The 22,730-nt window shown below is 45.6% G+C and overlaps 1 protein-coding gene and 1 pseudogene across 1 annotated transcript in view; one reads left to right on the top strand and one right to left on the bottom strand.

The window, feature by feature from the left end:
- Ppme1 (protein phosphatase methylesterase 1) overlaps window positions 1–20,510 on the top strand; it is a 48,567-nt gene extending 28,057 nt beyond the window's left edge. The window contains exons 6-14 of the mRNA XM_051149039.1: window positions 2,067–2,221; window positions 4,107–4,197; window positions 5,635–5,700; window positions 9,818–9,941; window positions 14,330–14,459; window positions 15,525–15,569; window positions 17,522–17,586; window positions 18,112–18,179; window positions 19,366–20,510. Of these exons, the coding sequence (XP_051004996.1) occupies window positions 2,067–2,221; window positions 4,107–4,197; window positions 5,635–5,700; window positions 9,818–9,941; window positions 14,330–14,459; window positions 15,525–15,569; window positions 17,522–17,586; window positions 18,112–18,179; window positions 19,366–19,384 (763 nt within the window). The 3' untranslated portion in view covers window positions 19,385–20,510. The remainder of the gene's footprint in view (window positions 1–2,066; window positions 2,222–4,106; window positions 4,198–5,634; window positions 5,701–9,817; window positions 9,942–14,329; window positions 14,460–15,524; window positions 15,570–17,521; window positions 17,587–18,111; window positions 18,180–19,365) is intronic.
- LOC127192515 (uncharacterized) lies at window positions 9,618–9,739 on the bottom strand (annotated as a pseudogene).
- Window positions 20,511–22,730: the final 2,220 nt, after the last annotated feature.

Here is a 22,730-nt window from a genome sequence, read left to right as displayed (position 1 = left end):
GAGACTCACAGTTCCAGAGGCTGGGAAGGATTTCACATGGTGAGCCTCTGTGAGCCAGAGAGAGCATGCTTTGTAACAGTGACTTACTCATTAATCTGGAAAGGAGTTAACCCACTCATGAGGCCCCCTTACGACCCAGGCACTTTATAAGTCCTTCTTTTACTACTGTTATCTAGAACAAAAGCCAGTAAGATGAAGACGGAACATCCTTCTAGTTCTGAGTGTAATGCTTAACTTCATCAGTGTTTGCTCTTCCAACAGATACTGCAAACTTGCAAATAATCAAACCTCATATAATATGAATTTGAGAGAAACATTCAGTGATTATAGCAACACAGAATAAATTTGACTTTCCTTCCAGTACTATCACTTTGCCTTTCACAGGATGTCTTGTCTTTAGAAGCAATGCTGCTATGAAGGAAGTTTGGGTACTTTTTTGGTCGGTTAGTTGGGTTTTTGTTGTTGTTGTTGTTGTTGTTTTAACTTTTCAATTATATTTTCTGTCTTTTGAGTTTTCTTTTGCACAGTGCTTTGCCTTTTGGGTAACAGTTTCACATCCACTTTTCATTCATTTCTCAAAGTAAATCCTACAAATTATCCTCTGACTTCCACTTGTGCCATCACACACACGCGTGCACACACACACACACACACACACACACACACATGAAATAGTAACTTTTTTATTGTTATTATTATTATGCATACAGTGCTGAAAAGGGCATCAGATCACATTATAGATGGTTGTGAGCCACCATGTGGTTGCTGGGAATTGAACTCATGACCTCTGGAAGAGCAATCAGTGCTCTTAACTGCTGAGCCATCTCTCCAGCCCAGAAATAGTAACTTTTATGCGTTTGTTTCATTTGTTGTCTCAGATGATTACTGCCTCTGTCTGCTAACCTAGGCCTAGTCCTGGAAGCTTCTAGCATCCATACAATCTAACCTAGGCCTAGAATGTTCTCATCCTCTGAGACTTACTGCTGAATAAGCTCACCCTTTCTTGTCCTGCTGAGCCCTGGGCTGGCTGGTTCAACTCAGCTGTTCTGGCTCAAACTCCTCTCCCAGCTGACTTAATAAATTTGCCTTTTCTCTAGGCCTCTGACTTGCTCTGCTTGGCATAAACTAATTCCAGTAATTTGCTCTAATCTCCGGCTCCTTCTCCTTCTCTGGCTCATGGCTTCTTATTCTTTGGCTTATTTGGTCATCACCTGAGTTCTCTCTCTCTGCAACCTGTCCCAGTAAAACTCTCTCCTCTCTCCTCAGCATTGCCCCTTAAGTAAGTAGCTTCCTTTTCCTCTTTCTTCTCATAAGAGTTGGGCATATCCTATTCTGTCAATCGCTGAGTCGTCACCTTTTCTGCCACTCAGTTAGACATTACTTTGAAACATGGGTGTTTTCTTCTACAAACTAACTTTACTTTCATTGTTTGGGATTAAAGGCGTGTACCACCACACCAGGATCTAAGCTTTTCTTTACCTGAAACTTGCTCTATACTAGGCTGGCCTTAAACTCAGATCTGCTTGCCTTTGTTTCCTGGATTAAAGGAGTGTTTGTATTCCAACCGGATCACACAGACCTAGAAGGTCTTTGGATGTGATATCTTGCCAGAGCAGCCACGTTCTGAATTAAAATTCCTCTACACACACATATATACATATAAATGTAAAATAAATAAACTAAAGCGGCTAGTCATCTTATTACCCTAAACTTCATTGTATTATACTTGGGAAAACAGACTGAGTAAGGTATTTCTTCAGAATGCCAAGCTTAAGATAAGTGTACAGCTTTGTGTTTATGTGGTTGTGCTGCATGTGTAAGGTGGTAAGAGGGAGATTTAAGAAAAGATCAGAAATTCAGGATTCTTAGTCCTTAATCTGCCACTTATCTGGAGGAGTAGGTGTGTGGACCACGTAAGCAGGTTCACATAGGTGTGTTTGTAGGGCAGCCCTGTAAGTCTTTACTGTTTCCCATAGCTCTTAGTTACAGCTCCAAAGAAGGAACTTAGAAAGCAAATGATTTTTGGTGTCTTTCTCCAGCACTCTCAGATTTCTTCCTCTTTTCAGAGATGTTGGCAATGTGGTTGAAGCCATGTATGGAGACCTCCCGCCTCCCGTCATGCTGATCGGGCACAGCATGGGCGGTGCCATTGCCGTGCACACAGCATCCGCTAACCTGGTGCCAAGCCTGTTAGGCCTCTGCATGATTGATGTTGTGGAAGGTAAGTTTTCTCTGTACTGAGCAAACCAGACGCAGTAATCTTTAGGAGACATCCCTGGTATACCATTACCTTGGCTTTAGTTTATTCTCAGTTTCACTCATCCCTAAGTATGCTTCTCTGTCTTTGTATCTTTATGGAATTATACAATCATCTTTCATGTTACCAGGAACTGTTCATCAACACCTTTTTATGGCTGTATTAGATTTCTAATTACATGTATGTCTGATTTATTTAACCACTTTAAAAAGAAACTGCTTTTTATTTTCTGACTTAGCCTGAGAATCTCAGTGCTGTTTGTACAGGCTAGCTGAATTTATTAGTGTGTGCCACACAGAGTGAGTACCAACGGTCAAGAGTTGCTGAGAGCCATATTGGAAGCTGGCGTGTGTTAATCTTCAGAATGTTCTTAAACTGCATCTTTATCTTTACCCAAGCATCACTGAGCATTGACTTGGTGTGACAGTTTTGCCACTGTGACAAAATATCTGAGATCAGCAATTAAAGGAGGACAGATTCATTTTGGCCCACAGAGGTTTTGGTCCATGGCTAGCTGGTCCATTGCTTTTAGGATGTGCTGAGTCAGAACATTAGAAAGAGGGAAACAGGGAACAAACTGTACTCTCAGGGCTTGTCCCCAGTTACCTGCTTCCTCTACCTGGGCCCTGCCTCCAAGCAGCCCACTCAGTACACATTCAACAATGGATCAATCTGTCGATTAAGTTAATGTGTTCATTATCCAATCACCTTTCGACAGTGTGGCCTGCCGAGGGCCAAGCCTTTAGTGCATGAGCCTTTTGAGGAGGATTCTTCCTGGGTAATGGGTGCCGTCACTGTGAATGTGAAGAGGAGGATGAGGAAGTTGATGATACAGGCAGAGGCAAACCCTAAGACTCCAAGAGCATGGGAGATAACTTCATCAGAATATCCACAAGCCAGCAATAACAAAGTGACAACAACAGGAACCAACAACAGCAGGGGGAGCAGCAGCCGCCGCAGGCCCTCTCAGGCTTTTGCATTTGTACTTTCTCAAGAGTTCCCAGAACTCAGCTGACAAAAATCATGCCCCTGCCAGAGTGTGAGACACATTACAGTTAGCTGCTGTGGACAATCTGAAGTGGCCCTATATCCCACACCTGGGATTAATTAACATAACAGAACTGTGTTTTTTAAGAAACCAAAATTCTTACTACAAGAGTTCCTCAAAAATTGAAAATAGAACTACCATATGACCAAGTGCTACCTTTTTTGCATGTATACCTGAAAGACACTAAGTCAGAATACCAGAGACACATCTATGTTTATAGCTACTGTGTTCTCAACAGCCAGGAAATGGAACTAGCCTAGCCGTCCAAGATAGGTGAGTCAATAAGAAAATGTGGTGCATAATGTGCAATGAAATTTTATGCAGCCATAAGAAAAATGAAGTCACGACATCTGCAGGAAAATAGATGCAACTGCAAATCACTGTTAGGCAAAATAAGTCAGACTCTGAGAAATAGAGCATGTTTTCTCTCATATGTGGAAACTAAATTCATGTGTGTGTGTGAGGGGGGGAAAGAGAAGAGAAGAGAAGAGAGGAGAGAGAGAGGTGGGAGGGAGAGAGATCATGAGAGAAGAGGAAGGTGTCTGAGGTGTGGGGAGAGGGTAATAGAGCGTACATGATAGGAGAGCGAGAGAGGCCACTTGACTGGGGAAGAAGGAGGACCAGCTGGAGTGGAGCAGGAAAGGCGTCGTCAGAGCGATTGAGGATAAAGTGTGACAGGAACGTGATGAGACCAGGATTTTGCATGTAACCTAAAAAGGAAAGTAAGTATTTAGTAGAACTTGCAAAATAAAAAAACAAAGACGTTTATTGATGTGGTTAAATTTTTTGGTTTAATATCAGGTACGGCCATGGATGCACTTAATAGCATGCAGAATTTCTTGCGTGGTCGTCCTAAAACCTTCAAGTCTCTGGAAAATGCTATTGAATGGAGGTAACTCACAAATCTAAGCTGTCTTAATTTTAAATGTTATGTGATAGCCTGCTCCCCCCCCCTTTTTTCTTCCTTTCTCTATTTTTTAATCAGCTCAAGTCACTAAGACAAACAGGTGACTTTCTAAGCCTTCTGTGATAGTATGTAGGGAAGTATTTTAAAGCAGAATATTAAATGTTTCATAGTTGCCTCAGTCATCTGTAAAGTGTGCCTTCCTAATATAGCATCTCCTAAGACATTAGTAATTACCGGTCACCTGCTGTCCAGCTGGTTTTGACCTGATGATGAGAGCTTCGACCAGTAGGTCTCCAAGGCCACGTCCTCCTCTGAGGCTTTATGGTTCTAGAGTCACTTTCTGTGTTTCACATAAAATGATGACAAAACATCAGGTGAAGGTTCTGTTTTTGAATGAACAGGGCAGGTGGAGGGTCTGATCTCTAGAATTATAAGTCTATATGAAGTGTACTTTGTGCTACAGGATGGGGATTCAAAGTTGAGTGGAACACTGCTGCTCTCTGCAGAAGATAAGTCTTAGGATAATGCACCAGTGCTCACTGAGCCATCTCTTCAGCCTCAAACTTACTTCATGGCAAACCACCTCTTTTGTCTGTATATATTTGTATCACAGATACACAATTGCCAATAAAGAATTGTGTGTGGGTACCCACAGAGGCCAGAGAGGGAATCACATCCCCTGGAGATGGAATTAAACATGGTTGTAAGCTGCCTGACATGGGGACTAGGACCATCAGTGCTCTGGTCCCTTGGAAGAGCAGGAAGCATTATTTAATCGCTGAGCTATCCATCCAGCCCAGCAGATTCCTTTTGCAATAAAGATCTTAGAAAGAAGAGCCTAACCTGGTCTTAAAGGCCCCGTCTCTTTACTGCTCAGTGAGAATCTAGTTCCTAGGGAATGAGCTTTGGGCACCCATTCCCACTAAAGCAGCATACACGGCCTTGGAAGCTGGCCTCTGCTGCCAGCCCTGCCCTGTCATTGTCCCCCTGTGTTTCTTGCACTCACTTCTGAGAAGCCTTCCTTCTGCCGACTCATTCCACGGAGCCTGCAGCTTCACAGAGAGCCGTCTGCACAGTGTTCTGCTGTGCTCTCCTTTGTGCTCACCTCACGTTCAGTCCCTGGTGTACAGAACTTTGGGCAGACTATTTAGCTTCCTCATTGGAAATAAAGCACTTCCTCTGTTCCTTGCTCTATTGTATCAGTGTTGTCGGTGCGTCCTGGCACACAGCACCCTCTGAAATGCAGTGGGTTCTTTATGCTTCTAATAGCCAGGTGAAGAGTGGCAGGTGTCTGCACAGTAGCACATGATGACTGCAGCTGTTTGTTAGCTCCTGCAGATCTACAAGATTACTCTTTCCTCCCTGCTGTTTGCTGAGACGAATGTGGAGTAACCTCTCTCCTTTCTCATTTTTCCTGCCTAGTGTGAAGAGTGGCCAGATTCGAAACCTAGAGTCTGCCCGTGTCTCCATGGTCGGCCAAGTCAAACAGTAGGTCTTTTATCTCTTTGTCTGGTTAGAGGATGAAAGACAGGAGAAGTTGGAATGTTCCTTTGTTCCTATACTTAGTCTTCCATACTATTAAATGCTTTTATTATTTTAGATAAACTTACAGGTGAGTTCTGTTAGGTTAGCCATGGAGCCATTTCCCCTAGTTTTTGTTTTGTTTTGTTTTGTTTTTAGAAACCCCAAAGCCTGATAGTATCTGGTGAGTAAACATCTAAACTGTCTACTCTAGTGTTCCTGTGTTAGCTGCTATGGTGTCACTGAGCCAAACCCAGTAGCTAGGAAATACAGGTATGAAAATTTGGCCAGAGCTAGAGTGAAAGCCAGAGTCAAAGGCTGAGCTAAAGATATTTAACCGAATTGATCTTTCCTGATGGAGTTATAGGAGTCCTTTGTGTACCACAAAATAAATGTTAATTGAGGAAATATTGTCCTCTAGACCAGACAGGAGTGCGGGACTGTGCAGCATGTTCAATATGCACAGTTGTGTTTATAAGATCTGGACTTCCTGAAAAACTGCATCTTAGGGACTCTAGTTACCAGCGCCCACTTGGAATGCTTTAGCCAGCGGCCAGTCTTGTTTAGTCTGCATGTCCATTTACTTCCTCTAGGCACAGATATCTTAAATCAAACTCTGCCCAACTCTGATTACTTCTGTAAGAATTCTTTATGCTCTGGAAGAAAAGATTAAACATAATAATAATGCTATCACATCTAAAAACCAGAATCTAATAGCATTAGTTAATATAAGCAGTAATATTTCTTATTATCTCAAAATTTTCTAAATTTTTGAATTTACAGATAATAATTGTGTATGTATACATGGGTATAGTATAATAAATATTTTAACATATGCTTTATAATATTTGATTCGGGGTAATTAGCATGTCTATCACCTTGAAAGTTGATTTCCTGATAAAATCACTCAAAATCTTCTTTCCTGGCTTTTTTGAAATATGTGCTACATTATTGTTAGCTTTAGTTGCCCTGCTGTTTAACTCAAAGTTAAAAGTAAAAATTAAACTAAGGTACAGACAGATGCGTGAGCAGTCTGCTGATACCCCTCTTAAGTGTTTGAACACACAGGTTTTTCTCTCTCCCTCCTCTCTCCACCGCTGTGTGGATTTTTGAGGAAACTTGTTGGCCACGTAGAATTTCTCACAATCTAGATTCATCAAGAAAATTCTTCCATTATAATCGGTGTTGTCTTATGAGTGAGAAAAAGGAAATTCAGAGAAGTAAATTACTTTGGGGAGACCACACAACTAGTAGAGGATAGACTGAGATCTAAACGGTGGTGTGTTTGATTTCAAGCCTGTGATGTGGATCCCATGCCTACAGAAGGTAATCATTTCAGTAGTACTATTAGGGAAAGAGACTGCGACCATTTGGTGCAGATGTGAGCTTGCCCACTTTTGATGCCTGATATTTTGAAATCTGATGCATGTGAACAGTAAAGCACAATATAGTATATTTGATTTGAAATATTTATAATAGTATATATTTGTGAGGAAGCTGCATAAATTTCATTTCAAGTCATGTTTTTTCACAAAATGCTTAGTCGTGTGTGTGGTGGGAAGGTCATTTTCATTCTGCAGTGGCAATGTGGAGGTCACAGGGCAGCTCAGGCTTCTTCTCTCCTTCCGTCTCTGCCTGGGCTCCTGGGATGGAGTTCAGGTTGTCAACCATCTGTGGCAAGTGCACTTCCGCACTCCGCCATCCATCCATCTGGCGTGCGTGTGGCTGCTGCGTGCAGCCTGTCTGCCCCTTTTAATCCCAGTGACACTGCCGTGAGCTTTCTTATCCATGGGCTTTGCACTTCAAAGCACACAATGTTTTGTTATAATGATTTTTAAAACATTTGTTTTGTATACTTAATGTAAAACTTGATATCTCAAGTTTAGTAGGCCTGTGATTAACATTGTGAAGACACTTTACCATGTTTTAGTGCTAAAAAAGGAAAAGTTGCTGTTTATAAAAATCTGTTACTCTCTCATCAATTAAAAAAACCGTATTTTTAAAAACATTTTTAGAGAGTGTATCTGATCATATTCTTTCTCCTCCCTGACTCCTCCCAGATCTTCTTACCTCTCTGCTCACCCAACTTTATCTTCTTTCTCTCTCCAAAAAGGAAAAACAACAAAAAACTACAACCAAAACAGGAAAACTAGAAAAGAAAAGACAAAGATACTAAAACAAAAAGTGTACAAAGCCCCTGGAGTCCGTTTTATGCTAGGCCTGTGGGAAAACCTACTGCTTTATCTGTTAAAGAAAGTCACAGCTGGACAGTGGCCGGGAAAGAGAGTCACCTCTCAGACCTCCCTGCCCCTCTCTCCCTCCCTTTCTTATTCTCTCTTCCCCCTTGTCAAGCTCTCTCAAAGGCAAAATAGCAAAATAAATTGTCTCTATCGTGCAGAGCAAACCCTGTTCCAGCTACCTTCAGGCTCACATTGACACCTGTCAGTACACTTTATTTATTTATTTTTTAACTTTTATTGGTTCTTTGTGAGTTTCATGTCGTGCACCCCAATCCAACTCATCTCCCCTCCCCTTTTACCTGCCCTGGCAACCTCCCGCCTCAACAGAGAAAAAAAACACATCTAGTTGTAGACGCTGTAGTGTGTCACGTGTGCCCCTTTTGCCCAAACAGCTTTTTTGCAACGAACAAATGTTCCTTGCAATGACTTAGTCTGGCTTCTGCTACTGTATAGACACTGGGGCCTCACTGGACTCCTCTCAGATATCTTGCTGTTGCCCTGTGTCATGGAGATCCTGTCATTTGGGATCCATGGGACTGGCCCCTTCATACACCCCAGCAGTGCATCAATGGCGTAGATGTTGGAGTGGGCCAATTCAAATCCCTGGATCTGGGCCTGAGAGGCGTCTGAGCTGGTCAGCCCCAGCGGGCTCTCCTGCGCTCATATCCCCAGGGTCAGCTCTCCTACAATGCCCAAGTGAGGCCAATTCTGCACAGCCCTCAGACAGCAACATGTGTGCTTTCCGTCCAGTGTGGTCCAAGGTGGTGGTAGAGCATGTGAAGCAGCCCACACCAGGGACATCCTCCTGGCCTTTGGTGGTAACAGACTCAGACGTAGCCCCAGGCAGCAGCAGCACAGGCCAAGACCCCGCCATGGTCCCAGGTGGCATCATGTCAGGCTGCTGCTCAGCACCCTCAAGTCTCCAGTTCTGCGTCTCTTCACTGTGCTCACATGCTTCTGATTCTCTCTCTCTCTCTCTCTCTCTCTCTCTCTCTCTCTTTAGTTTTTTGTTGTTGTTGTTTGTTTTTTTGTTTTGTTTTGTTTTGTTTTTTTGAGACCGGGTTTCTCTGTGTAGCCTTGCCTGTCCTGGACTCACTTTGTAGACCAGGCTGACCTCGAACTCACAGTGATCCACCTGCCTCTGCCTCCGAGTGCTGGGATTAAAGGCGAGCACCACCACCACCCGGCCCCCTTCTGTTTCTCTTTCTCTTCCATTTCTCCACCACTTACTTGCCCCTCTTAGTAGCGCCCAGTGTCTCTGAGTGTCTGGGGTCATCTCTGGAATGCTGTGTTCCGCTTGTGTATTATGGTGCTGGACAGGGGTCAACTTGGGCATGGTCTGTCCCCAAAGGCCTGCGTTGTGCTGACTGGTGGTTGTCTCAGGCTGGTTTCACAGGCTCGCTCCCCACCTGCCTGCCACAGTGGCCCCAGGGAGGTGGTCAGCTGTCTCAGGGGCTCATTGCGCCCCAAGGCCCCCAACCCCAGGGAGGGTTCTTCTAGTCTCAGGCTTGCTTCCGGTCCTGGGAGCCATCGGGACCAGTGCCTCTAGGGACTGGTGGTGGTCTTAGGCTAGTTCCATGTCCTAGACCCCTGGCGCTGGACCCCTGGCGCTGGTGGTCGACTCAGGCTCGCTTTTTTTCAGGAAATGTTACACTACTAATTATTCCGCTGCTCATAGGTCAGAGCACTGAGCGTAGACATAGCCTCTCTCCTCTCTGTCACTTACTGTGACACAGCAGCCACACTACCATGCTTCTGGGGGCAGGGGCAGTATACTTTTTCAATCAAGTTTTCTCTAAAAGGAATCTATAAGACATTCATGAACATACTTTTTTTCAATCTAGGTGTGAAGGAATTACAAGTCCAGAAGGTTCCAAATCCATAGTAGAAGGAATCATAGAGGAAGAAGAAGAAGATGAAGAAGGAAGTGAATCAGTAAACAAGAGGAAAAAGGAAGATGACATGGAAGTGAGTGAGGGTCTCATCCTTGGAAAGAGGAGTGGGTAGGGGGAACAGATAACATTGTTTTTGTAAAATTAGGTATTTTAGGAGGCAGAGACACATGGTAAGGTGTGAGATGGAGGGTGCAAACATGGTGCTCACCAGTGAGAACAGCGAACTTACTGTGTGTTCCCCTCAGACTCTCTCACCAGTCCTCACTTCTGTAAATTTGTTCCTCTTAGGGGGAAAAAAGTCTCATTTCCTACCTGTTTCCTATGACTGACTGTTCTTCCTGTCTTCCAATGCTTATCCCTTGGAACAAGCCTTCTGACTTTAGTGTCTATCAGTCCATCTGCCTTGTGGTCTTACAGTGACACTATAACAATGTAACATTTTTTGAAGTTTTGTGTGTTAAGTCCTAACTGAGCCACACTTAAAGGTGCTGTGGACGCCTGGCGATGCCTGGCTGTCAGTGCTGCCTCCTGTTGTCTTCTAACTAAATAGAAATCATTTCCCAAGCAAACAAATTATGTTCAGTTCACGTATGTGTAATAGTGAGTTTTGGTGGATTCATTTGTTTGAGCCTAGTGATGGGAAGTGCTGCTTTGCAGGTGGGTTAGTGACTTGCTAGGGCATATTGTAAGCATCTTTCTTTCTCCCCCCCCTCCCTTTTTTTTTTTTTTTTTTTTTTTGTTTGCTTTTTGTTTTTTGATTTTTTTGGGTTTTCGAGGCAGGGTTTCTCTCTAACAGCTCTGGCTGTCCTGGAACTTGCTCTGTAGTCCAGGCTGGCCTCAAACTCATGGAGACCTGCCTGCCTCTGCCTTCCAAGTGCTGGGATTAAAGGCGTGCGCCACCACCACCCGCTGTAAGCGTCTTTCTTGACAGCAGGTAGTGTGCCACATGCGCCCTTGCCTTTGGGGATGCTGCTGTTAGCAAGAAAAGCACATTTTTTAAAAGATTTTTTATTTAATGATGATCTTACTGCCATCCTTAAGATCACTGATCAGAATTTTATGTTTATTTAGAATTAACAAATATATAAATAATGCCTCAGCTGTTTGGGCTTCAAAACACCTTGTAAAGCGAGCATAAGATAAGAGTATTAGTGTTTAGTCCAAGCTACTCTCAAACTAGCAGCTCTCCTGTCTCAGCTCCACAGTGTTGGGACTATAAGCAGCTATCACACAAAGCTTGTGTTTGCATGTTTATTGCCTGTTGCTGTTGGACATCTTTTCATTGCTTATTGTTCTGCATGACTCTGTATTTGTTTTTCTCAGCACTGTAAAAGAGGCTGTGTGTCCCCACCCATGCTCTTGATTCTCTTAGCGGAGTTCATTTGTCCATGTATCTCAGTGGCCACTTCTAGGGCCTCTGCTTCCTTTGTCTGCCTTTAATGACAGAATTTAATGTTCTTGTTTCTGTAGTGCTGAAGGCCTCACACATGCTAACCCTCTGCCTCTAAACTATATCTCTAAGTCCCAAACTTTTAATTACTGCAGCTTGTAATGGTTTTGAAATCAAGAAATATGGGTTCTCCAGTTTCCTTCCTCTTATGCAAAGTTGGCTAGATATTCAGCATCCTATGTAGTCTTAGACAAATTTAGGATCATTAAAATAGCTTCAAAAATACCATTTAGATTCCATGGGGATGTCACTGGCTCTATGGGTCACTTTGGTAATGTGGACATCTTACTCACGCACTGATGTTCAGCATGCTGTGCTAGCTCATGTCCACAGCTAGAGCTTTTTGTTTTAGTTTTTTTTTTTTTTTTTTTCATTCATGTTACATCTCAGTAGTTAGCCCATCCCTTGTATCCTCCCATTCCTCCCTCCCTCCCTCCTGCTTTCCCCCTACTCCCCTCCCCTATGACTGTGACTGACGAGGACCTCCTCCCCCTGTATATGCTCATAGGGTATCAAGTCTCTTCTTTGTAGCCTGCTATCCTTCCTCTGAGTGCCACCAGGCCTCCACATCAAGGGGACGTGGTCAAATATATGACACCAGAGTTCATGTGAAAGTCAGTCTCCACTCTCCACTCAACTGTGGAGAATGTCCTGTCCATTGGTTAGATCTGCACGTATAGTCCTTGGCTGGTGCCATAGTTTGAGCAGGACCCCTGGGACCAGATCCGCCCATCATAATGTTCTTCCTGTAGGGTTCTAGGACCCTCTGGATCCTTCCATTTCCCCATTCTCCCATGCTTCTCTCGCCTAAAGTCCCAATAGGATGCCCTCCCCTCTGTCCCACTTTCCTGGTAAGTAAAGACTTTCATGGGACATGCCCCTTGCCTAGTGTCCAGATATAAGTGAGTATATACCATTTGACTCTTTCTGCTTCTGAGTTAACTCACTCATTAAGATCATTTCTAGTTCAATCCATTTGTCTACAAATTTAGGAAATTCCTTGTTTTTAATAGCTGAGTAGTATTCCATAGTATAAATGTACCACAGTTTCTTTATCCAATCTTCTACTGAGGGACACTTAGGCTGTTTCCATGTTCTGGCTATTGTGAATAAGGCTGCTATGAGCATGGTAGAGCATATGTCCCTGTTGTGTGATGGAGCTTCTTCTGGGTGTATTCCAAGGAGGAATATCCATACCCTATCTCAACCTGTATTATAGAGCAATAGTAATTAAAACAGCATGGTACTGGCACAGCAATAGGTTGGCGGATCAATGGAATCGAATTGAAGACCCAGAAATGAAACCACACACATTTGGTTACTTGATTTTTGACAAAGAAGCCAAATCTATTCAATGGAAAAAGGATAGCATCTTCAACAGATGGTGCTAGTCTAACGGGATGTCTACATGTAGAAAAATGCAATTAGACCCATATTTGTCACTATGCACAAAACTCAAGTCCAAGTGGATTAAAGACCTCAACATAAAACGAGAGACACTAAATTGGTTAGAAGAAAAAGTGGGGAAGAGCCTGGAACACATTGACACAGGAGACAACTTCCTAAACAGAACACCAACAGCCCAGGCCTTAAGGTCAACAATTAATAAATGGGACCTTATGAGGCTGAGAAGCTTCTGTAAGGCAGGAGACACTGTCAACAGAACAAAGCGACAGCCTACAGACTGGGAAAAGATCTTCAACCCTTCATCTAACAAAGGTCTAATATCCAAACTATATTAAGAACTCAAGAAATTAAACACCACCAAACCAAGTAACCCAATTGAGAAATGGGGGTCAGAGCTAAACAGAGACTTCTCAACAGAAGAATATTGAATGGCTGAGAAACACTTAAAAGAAATGCTCAACATCTTTAGTCATCAGAGAAATGTAAATCAAAATGACTCTTACACCCATCAGAATGGCTAAGATCAAAAATTCAAGTGACACCACATGCTGGCGAGGATGTGGGGAGAGAACACTCCTTCATTGCTGGTGGGAATGCAAACTAGTACAACCACTTTGGAAATCTATCTGGCGCTCTCTCAGAAAACTGGGACTAGGGCTTCCTCAAGACCCAGCTAGAGTTTTATGTTACACTTGATATAGCATCTCCTCAGTTACAGTATTTGACCTGTGTCCACGATGCAGGGAAGTATGGGGCTTGATAGCCCACTGCGTGCTCATTCACCATCCAGTAGTCCAGAGAGGACAGGTGTTGGCACTTGTTATATCTGTCACATGTTACTAGTCACCATCATAAAAAATCCAAAAGTGAGAAAAATATACTCTACCACAAATCAGCTTGTTCTTTCCTGTCACATTTTTCTGATAGAAACTTGAACTTGAATGGCAGTTTGTGCTCTTTCTTTCTCTTAGGTGTTTTGGGAGAGGGCTGTTTTGTTTTACTTCAGTGTGATCTTTGCGCGTGTTCTTTTGCTGATATGTTACTGGAAGGAAACTTCCATCTTCGCTCAATAATTAACTGCCTTTGTGACCTGAAGAAAGTACCCTGAATCTGCAAAAAGTAATAGAAGTTGTTGGGTCTATTGGACCATGTCTGTGTACCAGCCATTTAGGTGGTTGAGGCAGGAAGCTCATGGAAGCCAGGAGAAAGCAAATAGCAGTGGAAAAGAAAACTTCAGATTATTCAAAAACAGAAGTTACAGCAGCCTGCAGCACTGTTAGGAGGGTTAAAGGTACAATGAGCTGTCTGGGCCGTAGTGGGTGCTCAACAGTGTAGCTCCCCTTTCCTCCCACAGACCTGTCTCTGCCCTGCTGCCCCAGGCCTGCCCTCACACTCTCCTCCCACAGACCTGTCTCTGCCCTGCTGCCCCAGGCCTTCCCTCACACTCTCTTCCCACAGACCTGTCTCTGCCCTGCTGCCCCAGGCCTTCCCTCACACTCTCTTCCCACAGACCTGTCTCTGCCCTGCTCCCCAGGCCTGCCCTCACACTCTCCTCCCACAAACCTGTCTCTGCCCTCACACTCTCCTTGCTCTTGTTCCTGCAGACCAAGAAGGACCATCCGTACACCTGGAGAATTGAACTGGCAAAAACAGAAAAGTACTGGGATGGCTGGTTTCGGGGCTTATCCAATCTCTTTCTTAGTTGTCCTATTCCTAAACTGCTGCTCTTGGCTGGTAAGTGTGTGTGTGTGTGTGTGTGTGTGTGTGTGTGTGTGTGTGTGTGTGTGTGTGTGTGTGTGTGTGTGTGTGTGTGTTTCCTTGGCTGGAATAATCAAATACCATAGATTTGGTTGACTTAAAGAACTGAACCCTGTTTTCTCACAGTCTGGGGCTCAAAGTGTAAGATCAGAGTTCTCAGCGTTCTCTCCCTGTTCACAGACCTTCTCTCTGTGCTATCACATGGCCAAGAGAAAGCAAGACCGTTTTCTGGTGTCTTTTGCAAGGACAACATTCTTACTGGGTCAGAGACACCTACTTACAACCTCATTTTACCGTTTTGTAGACCCCCATCTTCAAATACACTGGGGGTTAGGGCTTCAGCATGAATTGTGGGGGACAGTTCATTCCATAGAAGTGTGAGGATTTTGTCATCTAGATGTGACCTCATTAGAACTGTTAATACAAACCAAACAGGTGGCAGCTTCTAAACTGGAGAAGCACCCTCTAGCCTCCTCCATATGCAGACCTAAACCTAGCAGGGTGCAGACGCCCTCCAGTGTGGCACGGTGGTGACCTAACCAAAACCAACTATTAGAGCATTCTTAATACTGTGTTTAGACAGTAAAATTTTGTTTTCATGTAAATATCTTTAAATAAGCATGATTGGTGCTGGAGAGATGGCTTAGCAGTTAATAATATTTGTTATTCTTCCAGAGAACCTGAGGTTGGTTCCTACTCCCTACATGGTGGCTCACAGCCATCTGTAATGCCAGTTCTAGGGGATCCAACGCCCTTTTCTCACCTCTACAGGTGCCAGGCACATATACATATAGGCAGAATAGTCAAGTACATAAATAAGATAAATAAATCTTTCTTTACAAAAAAAAAAAAAAAAAAGGAGCATGATTACCCAGAAATCTCAACCCAGAATTTTTCTTCTGGTGAGAACATGGAATCAGAACTGTGTCAGGCTTGGGAGGGCAGGGGTGTTTGTAGCTCTGCAGCAGGGTTTACCCAGTGGACCTCTCGCACAAGGCCTCCTCTAGGGAGCTACTCACAGATTCTCCTGTTTTGTTCTAGGTGTTGATAGACTGGATAAAGATCTGACCATAGGCCAGATGCAGGGTAAGCCATCCAGAGACTGTTCTCTTTTCTGCAGGTATGGTGGGCAGTCAGAGGGCAGGAGATGCTCTGCGGGTGGGGTGGGCAGTCAGAGGACAGGAGATGCTCTGCGGGTGGGGTGGGCAGTCAGAGGGCAGGAGATGCTCTGCAGGTGTGGTGGGCAGTCAGAGGGCAGGAGATGCTCTGAGGGTGGGGTGGGCAGTCAGAGGGCAGGAGGTGCTCTGCGGGTGTGGTGGGCAGTCAGAGGACAGGAGGTGCTCTGAGATGGTGAGTGAGCATAAGATCTCTTAGAGCGCATCATGGTGAGGAGGGAGCAGAGAGCTTCAGAGTGCTGGTGAGTCTTGGGTGCTGCCTTCCTGGTAATCTGTATCAGCTGGAATGTTCTTCGTGTGTAAAATGAGCTCATCAATGCTGGCCTCAAAGAGTACGCGGTACAATGGGTATGAACACCACACACAAGTACAAATGCGAGGGCCACACAGCAGCAGTGGGTGTAGCAGGACCCATTTTTTACTGTATTAGAATCACATGCATTAGGGCCAGAGAGATGGCTCAGAGGTTAAGAGCACTGGCTGCTTTTCCAAAGGTCCAGAGTTCAATTCCCAGCAACCATCTATAATGAGATCTGATGCCCTTTTCTGGCCTGCAGGCCTACATGCAGGTAGAACACTGTATAAATAATAAATAAGTCTTTTTTTTAAAAAGAATCATGCGTTAATATAAGAAATCTGAGGGAGAGGCGGCCTCATGCAGGAAGGGGGGCCATTAATAGGCTTAATGAGTGGTATGGCCTCAGTTCCTTCATTGGTGACACAGGACATTGCCCTAATCGTAGCTAGTTTGGGTACCCAGTGTGACTGTAGAATTGGCTTTAGCAGTGGGTAGACAAGTACACTGAAAACATGAACTGCTATTGCATGAGAGAACTACTGCTGCCGCTGGCATGAGAGCCACAAAGACTTCTCCAACTTTCTTACATTTTAAATGGAAAAACTGGGTCTCACCCAGTTTTTTAAAGTGTGTCTCACCCCCACCCACTGCCCCAAGTACTTAGCACTTAACTAGAGTATTTTGGTGCCTGGCAAGCACCTGCCATTCATGCTATAGGTCAGTCTAGCTCAGCTCTAGTCATTCTTTTTTTTTTTCTTTTTTTTTTTTTTTCCCCCAGTTTTGGTTTCCAAACCCTTGGACCAATACACACTAGGAAAGCTATATGCCCATTTGCTGTTTGCTTTTATTAATTGTCATATTAGGGTTTGGAGTATAACTCAGTGGTAGTGTTTGAGTAGCATGCTTGGCCCTAGTTTCAATCCTAAATACCCCCGCCCCCAAAGTTACTATAAGTCATGAGCTTTCAGTGTGCTGTAAGGCAGTGTGAGGGGCATATCATGCAGTGCCTGGCCCATTGTTAAGTACTCATCTGCTGTGTTTTATAATAACCCATTTCCTCATTCTTACCCTAGCTTACAGAGCTCCACATGTGGCCCCTGCTTCCCCGGGCAGCCCCATGCCTGGGCACACAAATCTGCATGCGCCAAGAGTAATTGCCATTTCAAGCCTTGCTCCTGCAAGTGGGTGGGCTATTGTTTCTGTGCAGAAACTTGTCTGGATGCCTGCTGGCCCATGAAGCCCCATGGCCACACTTGTATAGCCTGTGTGCCCATTTTCACCTTGGACAACATCTACATTAGTGCTGTGTTTACTCTCCTGCTGGACTGACTCCTGTGAGCACAGGCGCTGAGTTTTCTGTCCAAAGTAAATTAGGAAGGAAAGTACAACAGGCAGAAGTGAAAAGTGAAGGGAACATGGGAAAGGGTTCAGCTGCACTCGTCAGACTTGGTAGCTGTGTCTAGAGTGTCCTGGGGAGAGCCTCCTGGGCTGCCCAATGACCTGTGAGGTACAGATGTGAGGGGAGGCCTTTTGTCCCTGAAGTCGCCTGCTTGTCTCTTCTCCAGGGAAGTTCCAGATGCAGGTCTTACCCCAGTGTGGCCATGCAGTCCATGAGGACGCTCCTGACAAGGTGAGTCTGCTGCCTGGTGACTTAAGAGGACAACTGGGAGGACTGTGGGTCCCACAGAAAGTAGGAAAAGCCTGTGGCCTGGGGTTTATCTGCAACTGCTGCTCACACACCTTCGCAGTCCACCAGCTCCCCAAGCTCCTTCCTGGTGAGCACCTGTGGTCTTGACTTTGCATGTGTGCACTGAGGAGCCACTAATCCCGGTCCCTCTCAGGCCCCTGTAGCTAAGATCTTTTTTACCCCTAAAGCCAAACTGCACCCTAAGTTCCAGTTACACTCATAGATTAATAGGGCTCCTCCTGTGAGATAAGGTACTTGTAACCCTTCTGTGAGTAACCGGTCCTTGTTCCTCTTTGCCTCGCTGGATGCATCCCTGGCCAGGAGCCCCTGCGTCTCGGTCTTTTTGCTCTTACGCTAGGCACACAGCAGTGCTCATGAGAGCACCAGTGAGCCCAGCAAGCCCCAGGGCTCCCAGTGCTAAGCCCGGCACTTACCTTCACGGGGTCTGGAATGTCTCTCCTCTTCCAGGTCGCTGAAGCTGTTGCCACTTTCCTGATCCGGCACAGGTTTGCAGAGCCCATTGGAGGATTCCAGTGGTAAGTACACACAAGATACATGAGTCTAGCCAGCTGGCCCACCTCAAAACTCAAGAACCTGGAGGGCATGAATATCTCTGTCTCAGCCCTGCCTGGGCTGGGTCACAAATTGCAGTGTGTGTTCTTGGTTATGTGGGGGCCCTAGTCAGTGGGGTCTTGCTGAGCTATGACTGAGTCATGCCTCACTCATCTCCTACAGTGAGGTGGCTGTTCTCTGAGGAGGCTGGGATGAGAACCGCCTTTGCCAGAGATTTATGTCCTACCTCCTGCTGAGGAGAGTGTGGCAGGCCATAGAGGTCGTGCAGTGGTCTAGATGGGATTCCAATCCCTGCACTGCTGACCTGTGGGGGAGGTGATTCTCTGCTGGGGTCAGGGGGTGTCCTGTGTACCACAGTAGCACCCTGGCATCTGTCCACTCTCTTCCAGGAGCACCTCCTAAACCTAATCTTGCCAATCAAAAGTGTTTCCAGATGGTACCATTTGTCAGAGAAGGCTAAAGTGAAACAATGGCTTGTCTAGAAGTGGGAGAGTGGGCGAGCAAGCCCTCATCCTGGAAAGCTGTGGTATTACTAGGAAGCCAAGTTGGGCTGTATGGCGAAGGAGAGACATGGAGACCCACATTAGGTGGCTCTGGGCCACCTCACAAGCATCTATTCTGCACTGGAGGAGGCCCTTGCTTCTGAGCCCGTGTGTCACATGTGGTGTCACTCCTGTTAGCCTTCTCTCAGATTTTGGTGAGGCTTTGCAGGGAACTTGTGCCCTACCTCAGAAAGTTTGTAGAAGAAATGTCTTCTGCCTTAGACAACTCTTGTCAGGCAGTGGGAGGTGAAAGTGACAGGAGTGGTGGGCATCAAACATGACAGGGACCTGGTACAGTGAACCAACCACGAAAGTGAAGGTTTATGCTACCCATCCCTCTCTGTTAACTGACCATCCATGGCCCCTATGCATCAATTATGAAGATTTCACTTCTGAATAAAGTGTTTGGGGCTTCTAACCATTGGTGTCTGGTCAAAGGAGCCATCCACTGAAGGCAGCACCCCTGTGTAGCCCTGTGTGGTACTGTAAAGAGATGGGACATTGGTGGTTATTAGGGAGTCCAACCTAGAGAAAGGAGTAGGCTGGGTAAAAGCTTGTGGAGGTTCAATTTGTAATGGTACCCCCCCTCCCTTTCTACCCTTGACAGTGTGTTTCCTGGCTGTTAGTGACCTGCCGTCCACTCCTCCCTCTACATTGAGCTCTGTTGTAAATACATCGCACTGTGATGCCGCTGTCTCCTCCTCACCATCCTGCCCAGCCGTGACACCGGCTCCCTGTAGAGGGCCATCCCCAGATGTAAAACCCTTTCCTGTATACTGTCAAAAGCATTGTTCTCCAGGGCCCGTGTCCAACAGTGGCCTGTGCAATCTGGGATCCCGAGCTCTACCCCTCCCCTCCTGTGTTCCCTGCCTTGCCTAGGGCGAAGTCTCTAGAGCTGCTCTCTGGCCCTGTTCCTGACATCTGACAATGTACCTGGGTCCATATGTCTCCCCAGGCTCAGGGATCTCCATTCCTTGAGGATGTTCTTGGCATGGTCTTGCCCTACCTCATGGGGATGGGCAATGCACACACTGGCCCTTATCTTTCCCTTTCAAATAAAACACCAGTCAGGTACCTTTATCCCAGTCTTAACTGCTCCAAGTCTAGAGGATCCAGAGTGACCAGGGGTCCAGCCTTAGGTTCAGGGAGAGGTAGTGGATAGCAAGTATCCCAAGAAACCAGCTGTAAGCCAGGTCCAGCCAGTCCAAGCACATGGCTTCCCATCTGGGTGAGCCCACTGTCCCACTCCTTCATGACTGGGCACCTGCCCTGGGCTGAGGCCAGGCTGCTCCCAGGGCCTCATGAGCCCCCATCTGCCACAGAGCAGCCAGGTTAAACACAGCCCATGCACAAAGCCGTGGGATAAATCCCGTGGACTTGTTTTTAATGATTGACTTTAACCATTTTCCTAGTTGGTTCCTGGAGGTGTGCCAAGTGCTCGCGTGCCTCTTCTAGACCCACAGCTTCTCACTCTACTTGTGCTTCCCATGTCACTGTGTAGAAGCATCATGGACTAGCATCCCCTGTCCTTGCTGTGGCCTCCCCCTGCTGTCCAGGCACGACATTCCCATGGCAGGGAGGGGCAGCCCCTGATGCCCATCTTTCTGTGACTGTCTTCAGTGACGTGTAGCCGCTCCACTTTCCACCAACAGCTTCCTACCTTGTCCGCTGCATGGTCCAGTCTGGGGCCGATTTTTGTTTCTTTGTTATTTATGATCTTGTTTAAAGAAAATAAATATATCCCAACCTTTATTCATCTGAGGAGCCGTCCTTATTTTGCTGATCTGGCTAGAAACAGTTCATTAGATGTACTTGCCACCAGACTCCACTTTCTCCATATCCTGTTGTTAAAAAAATGAAAAATCCCATATCATCTGATTTTACCAGTGAAGACTCAGGAGCCAGATGTTGGGGTGAAAACCTGCTAGCTCAGAGAGGCAGAGAAAAAGCACCCAGCTGACCTTCCTACTCAGCTCCTGTCCCAAAGGAAAACCAAAAGCTTGCTGGCTCAGCTGACAGCCCAAGGAAAAAAGGCCTGCTAGCTCACCTTACAGCCCAGGAAGAAAAAGACAAAAGCTAAAAGCCAAAGAGTGCCTTCTTCTCCACACTGTCTTAAATACTCCTCTCTCAAAGTTCTTCCTTTCTACTTAATCCCTGTCAGCTGGTTTCTTACTCCGCCTTTTGATCTGCTATTATAATCAAAAGACACAGACTCCTGGTAGATTTTAGAATAAGCCTTATTTTACCTGGGGCTGGGCTGATATTACCCCATAAGCTATCTCGTTATCTTCCAGCCCCCATTCCATCCCGTCTGCTTCAATCGTTTCTATCTGGGCTGCTTCCCACCCATAATCCCAACATACTTTCCATCTGGGCTGCTTCTCTCCGGCCTGAGAGTTCCTCCTCCAGCCCATGTGGTTCTTTATCCAGTGGCAGCTTTGCCCCTTCTTGCTCCTCCGATACCTGTCTCCTCCCATGATCCTTCTGTCCTCCTAGCCTTCGACCTTAGCTCTACCCCTCACTTCTGCCCTGCCCAGGCCTTTTGTTGATCAAACAGGAAGGCAAGGTTACACAGTAATACTTGGGGTTCACGCCTAAGAGACAGCAAGCAGACCTCGGGAAGCAAAATAACTAACAATCAAATACAAAACATCAGCCCATGCTGTTACAACCATTTATAAAACAAACAAACAAGCAACAAAAAACGTGTAATTCCAAGGTGACTACTTTTATGTCAACTGGACTCAAGCTAGAGTTATCTGAAAGGAGGGGATTCAGTTGAGAAAATGCTGTAAAACATCCTCCATAACATCTGGATGTAGGACGTTTTCTTAATCAGTGATTGATGGGAGAGGGCCCAGCCCATTGTGGGTAGTGTCGCCCCTGGTGCTCCTGGGTTCCATAAGAAAGCAGGCTGTCTCGAAAAACAAAAAACAAAAAAACAAACAAACAAAAAAGCAGGCTGAGCAAGCCATGGTGAGCAAGCCAGCAAGCAGCACCCTTCCATAACCTCTGCATCAGCTCCTTCAGACTCCTGCCCTATTTTGGTTCTTGTCCTGACTTCCTTCCATGATAAACCCTTTCCTCCCCAAGTTGCTTTGGTTGTGGTAGTTTATCACAGCAACAGGAGCCCAACTAATACAAATATACCTAAACCTAAGGCTGTATATGAACTACATAGATAGTGTAAATGAACTCTTCCAGCCTGACGGTCCCTCCAAGAGCCAGAGACTACCTAACAAACCCCAACACCAGGCTCTAGACAGACAGAACGTGCAGGCAATCGCTGTTGCCTTTGGTTGCCCCGACCCCACAGAGTTAAAGGCAAGTCCATATTGCTGAAGACACCATGTACTTCAGAACCAAGGCCCAGAGAACCCTGAGTGGGAAGTGACCTGAATGCCCCCTCTCTGACGTCTAGCTTTCATGGCCAGAAGGTGTCCAAAGGAGGAAGGCAACCAACAGTCCTAGCCAGCTCTGAGGCCTCTGAACCGCAGCAACCAGCCCTGCACTATAACCCTAAGGGTGCAGTAGTGACACAGACCCTGGTGGTATCCAAAAGCTCTCAAAATGGACTTAAGACCCACTCAATAAGATGAAAATCATGCCCAGAACTGGGAGTGTAGCCAGCTACCCAGGGCTAGGGAGTCATGGAGACTCTCCCGCCACCACTTTACTAAAACAGCAGCATCTCCAACTACACTCTGAGCAGTTACCCTTATACCCACAGATAGACAGAGACCAATCAAAATGCAGAGCTGTGGAGCCCAGTCCCAAGGGCTATAGCTACAATATAACTCTTGCACAAAAGGGCTCAAGGAACATTGCAGGAAGTAGAAGTTTGCTGTGACATTGTATCTGCTAGTAACATCAGAAGCTACACCTATAAAGTGTCACCATTATGACTGCCTAACCGTTAGCTGAACAAGAATGACAGAAATAAGACAAGCTAAAGTGGATGTGGGGAACGAC

Source organism: Acomys russatus, chromosome 7, assembly GCF_903995435.1.
Source record: "Acomys russatus chromosome 7, mAcoRus1.1, whole genome shotgun sequence".
NCBI classification, from domain to species: domain Eukaryota; kingdom Metazoa; phylum Chordata; class Mammalia; order Rodentia; family Muridae; genus Acomys; species Acomys russatus.
This window is presented reverse-complemented; position numbering and strand designations above follow the sequence as displayed.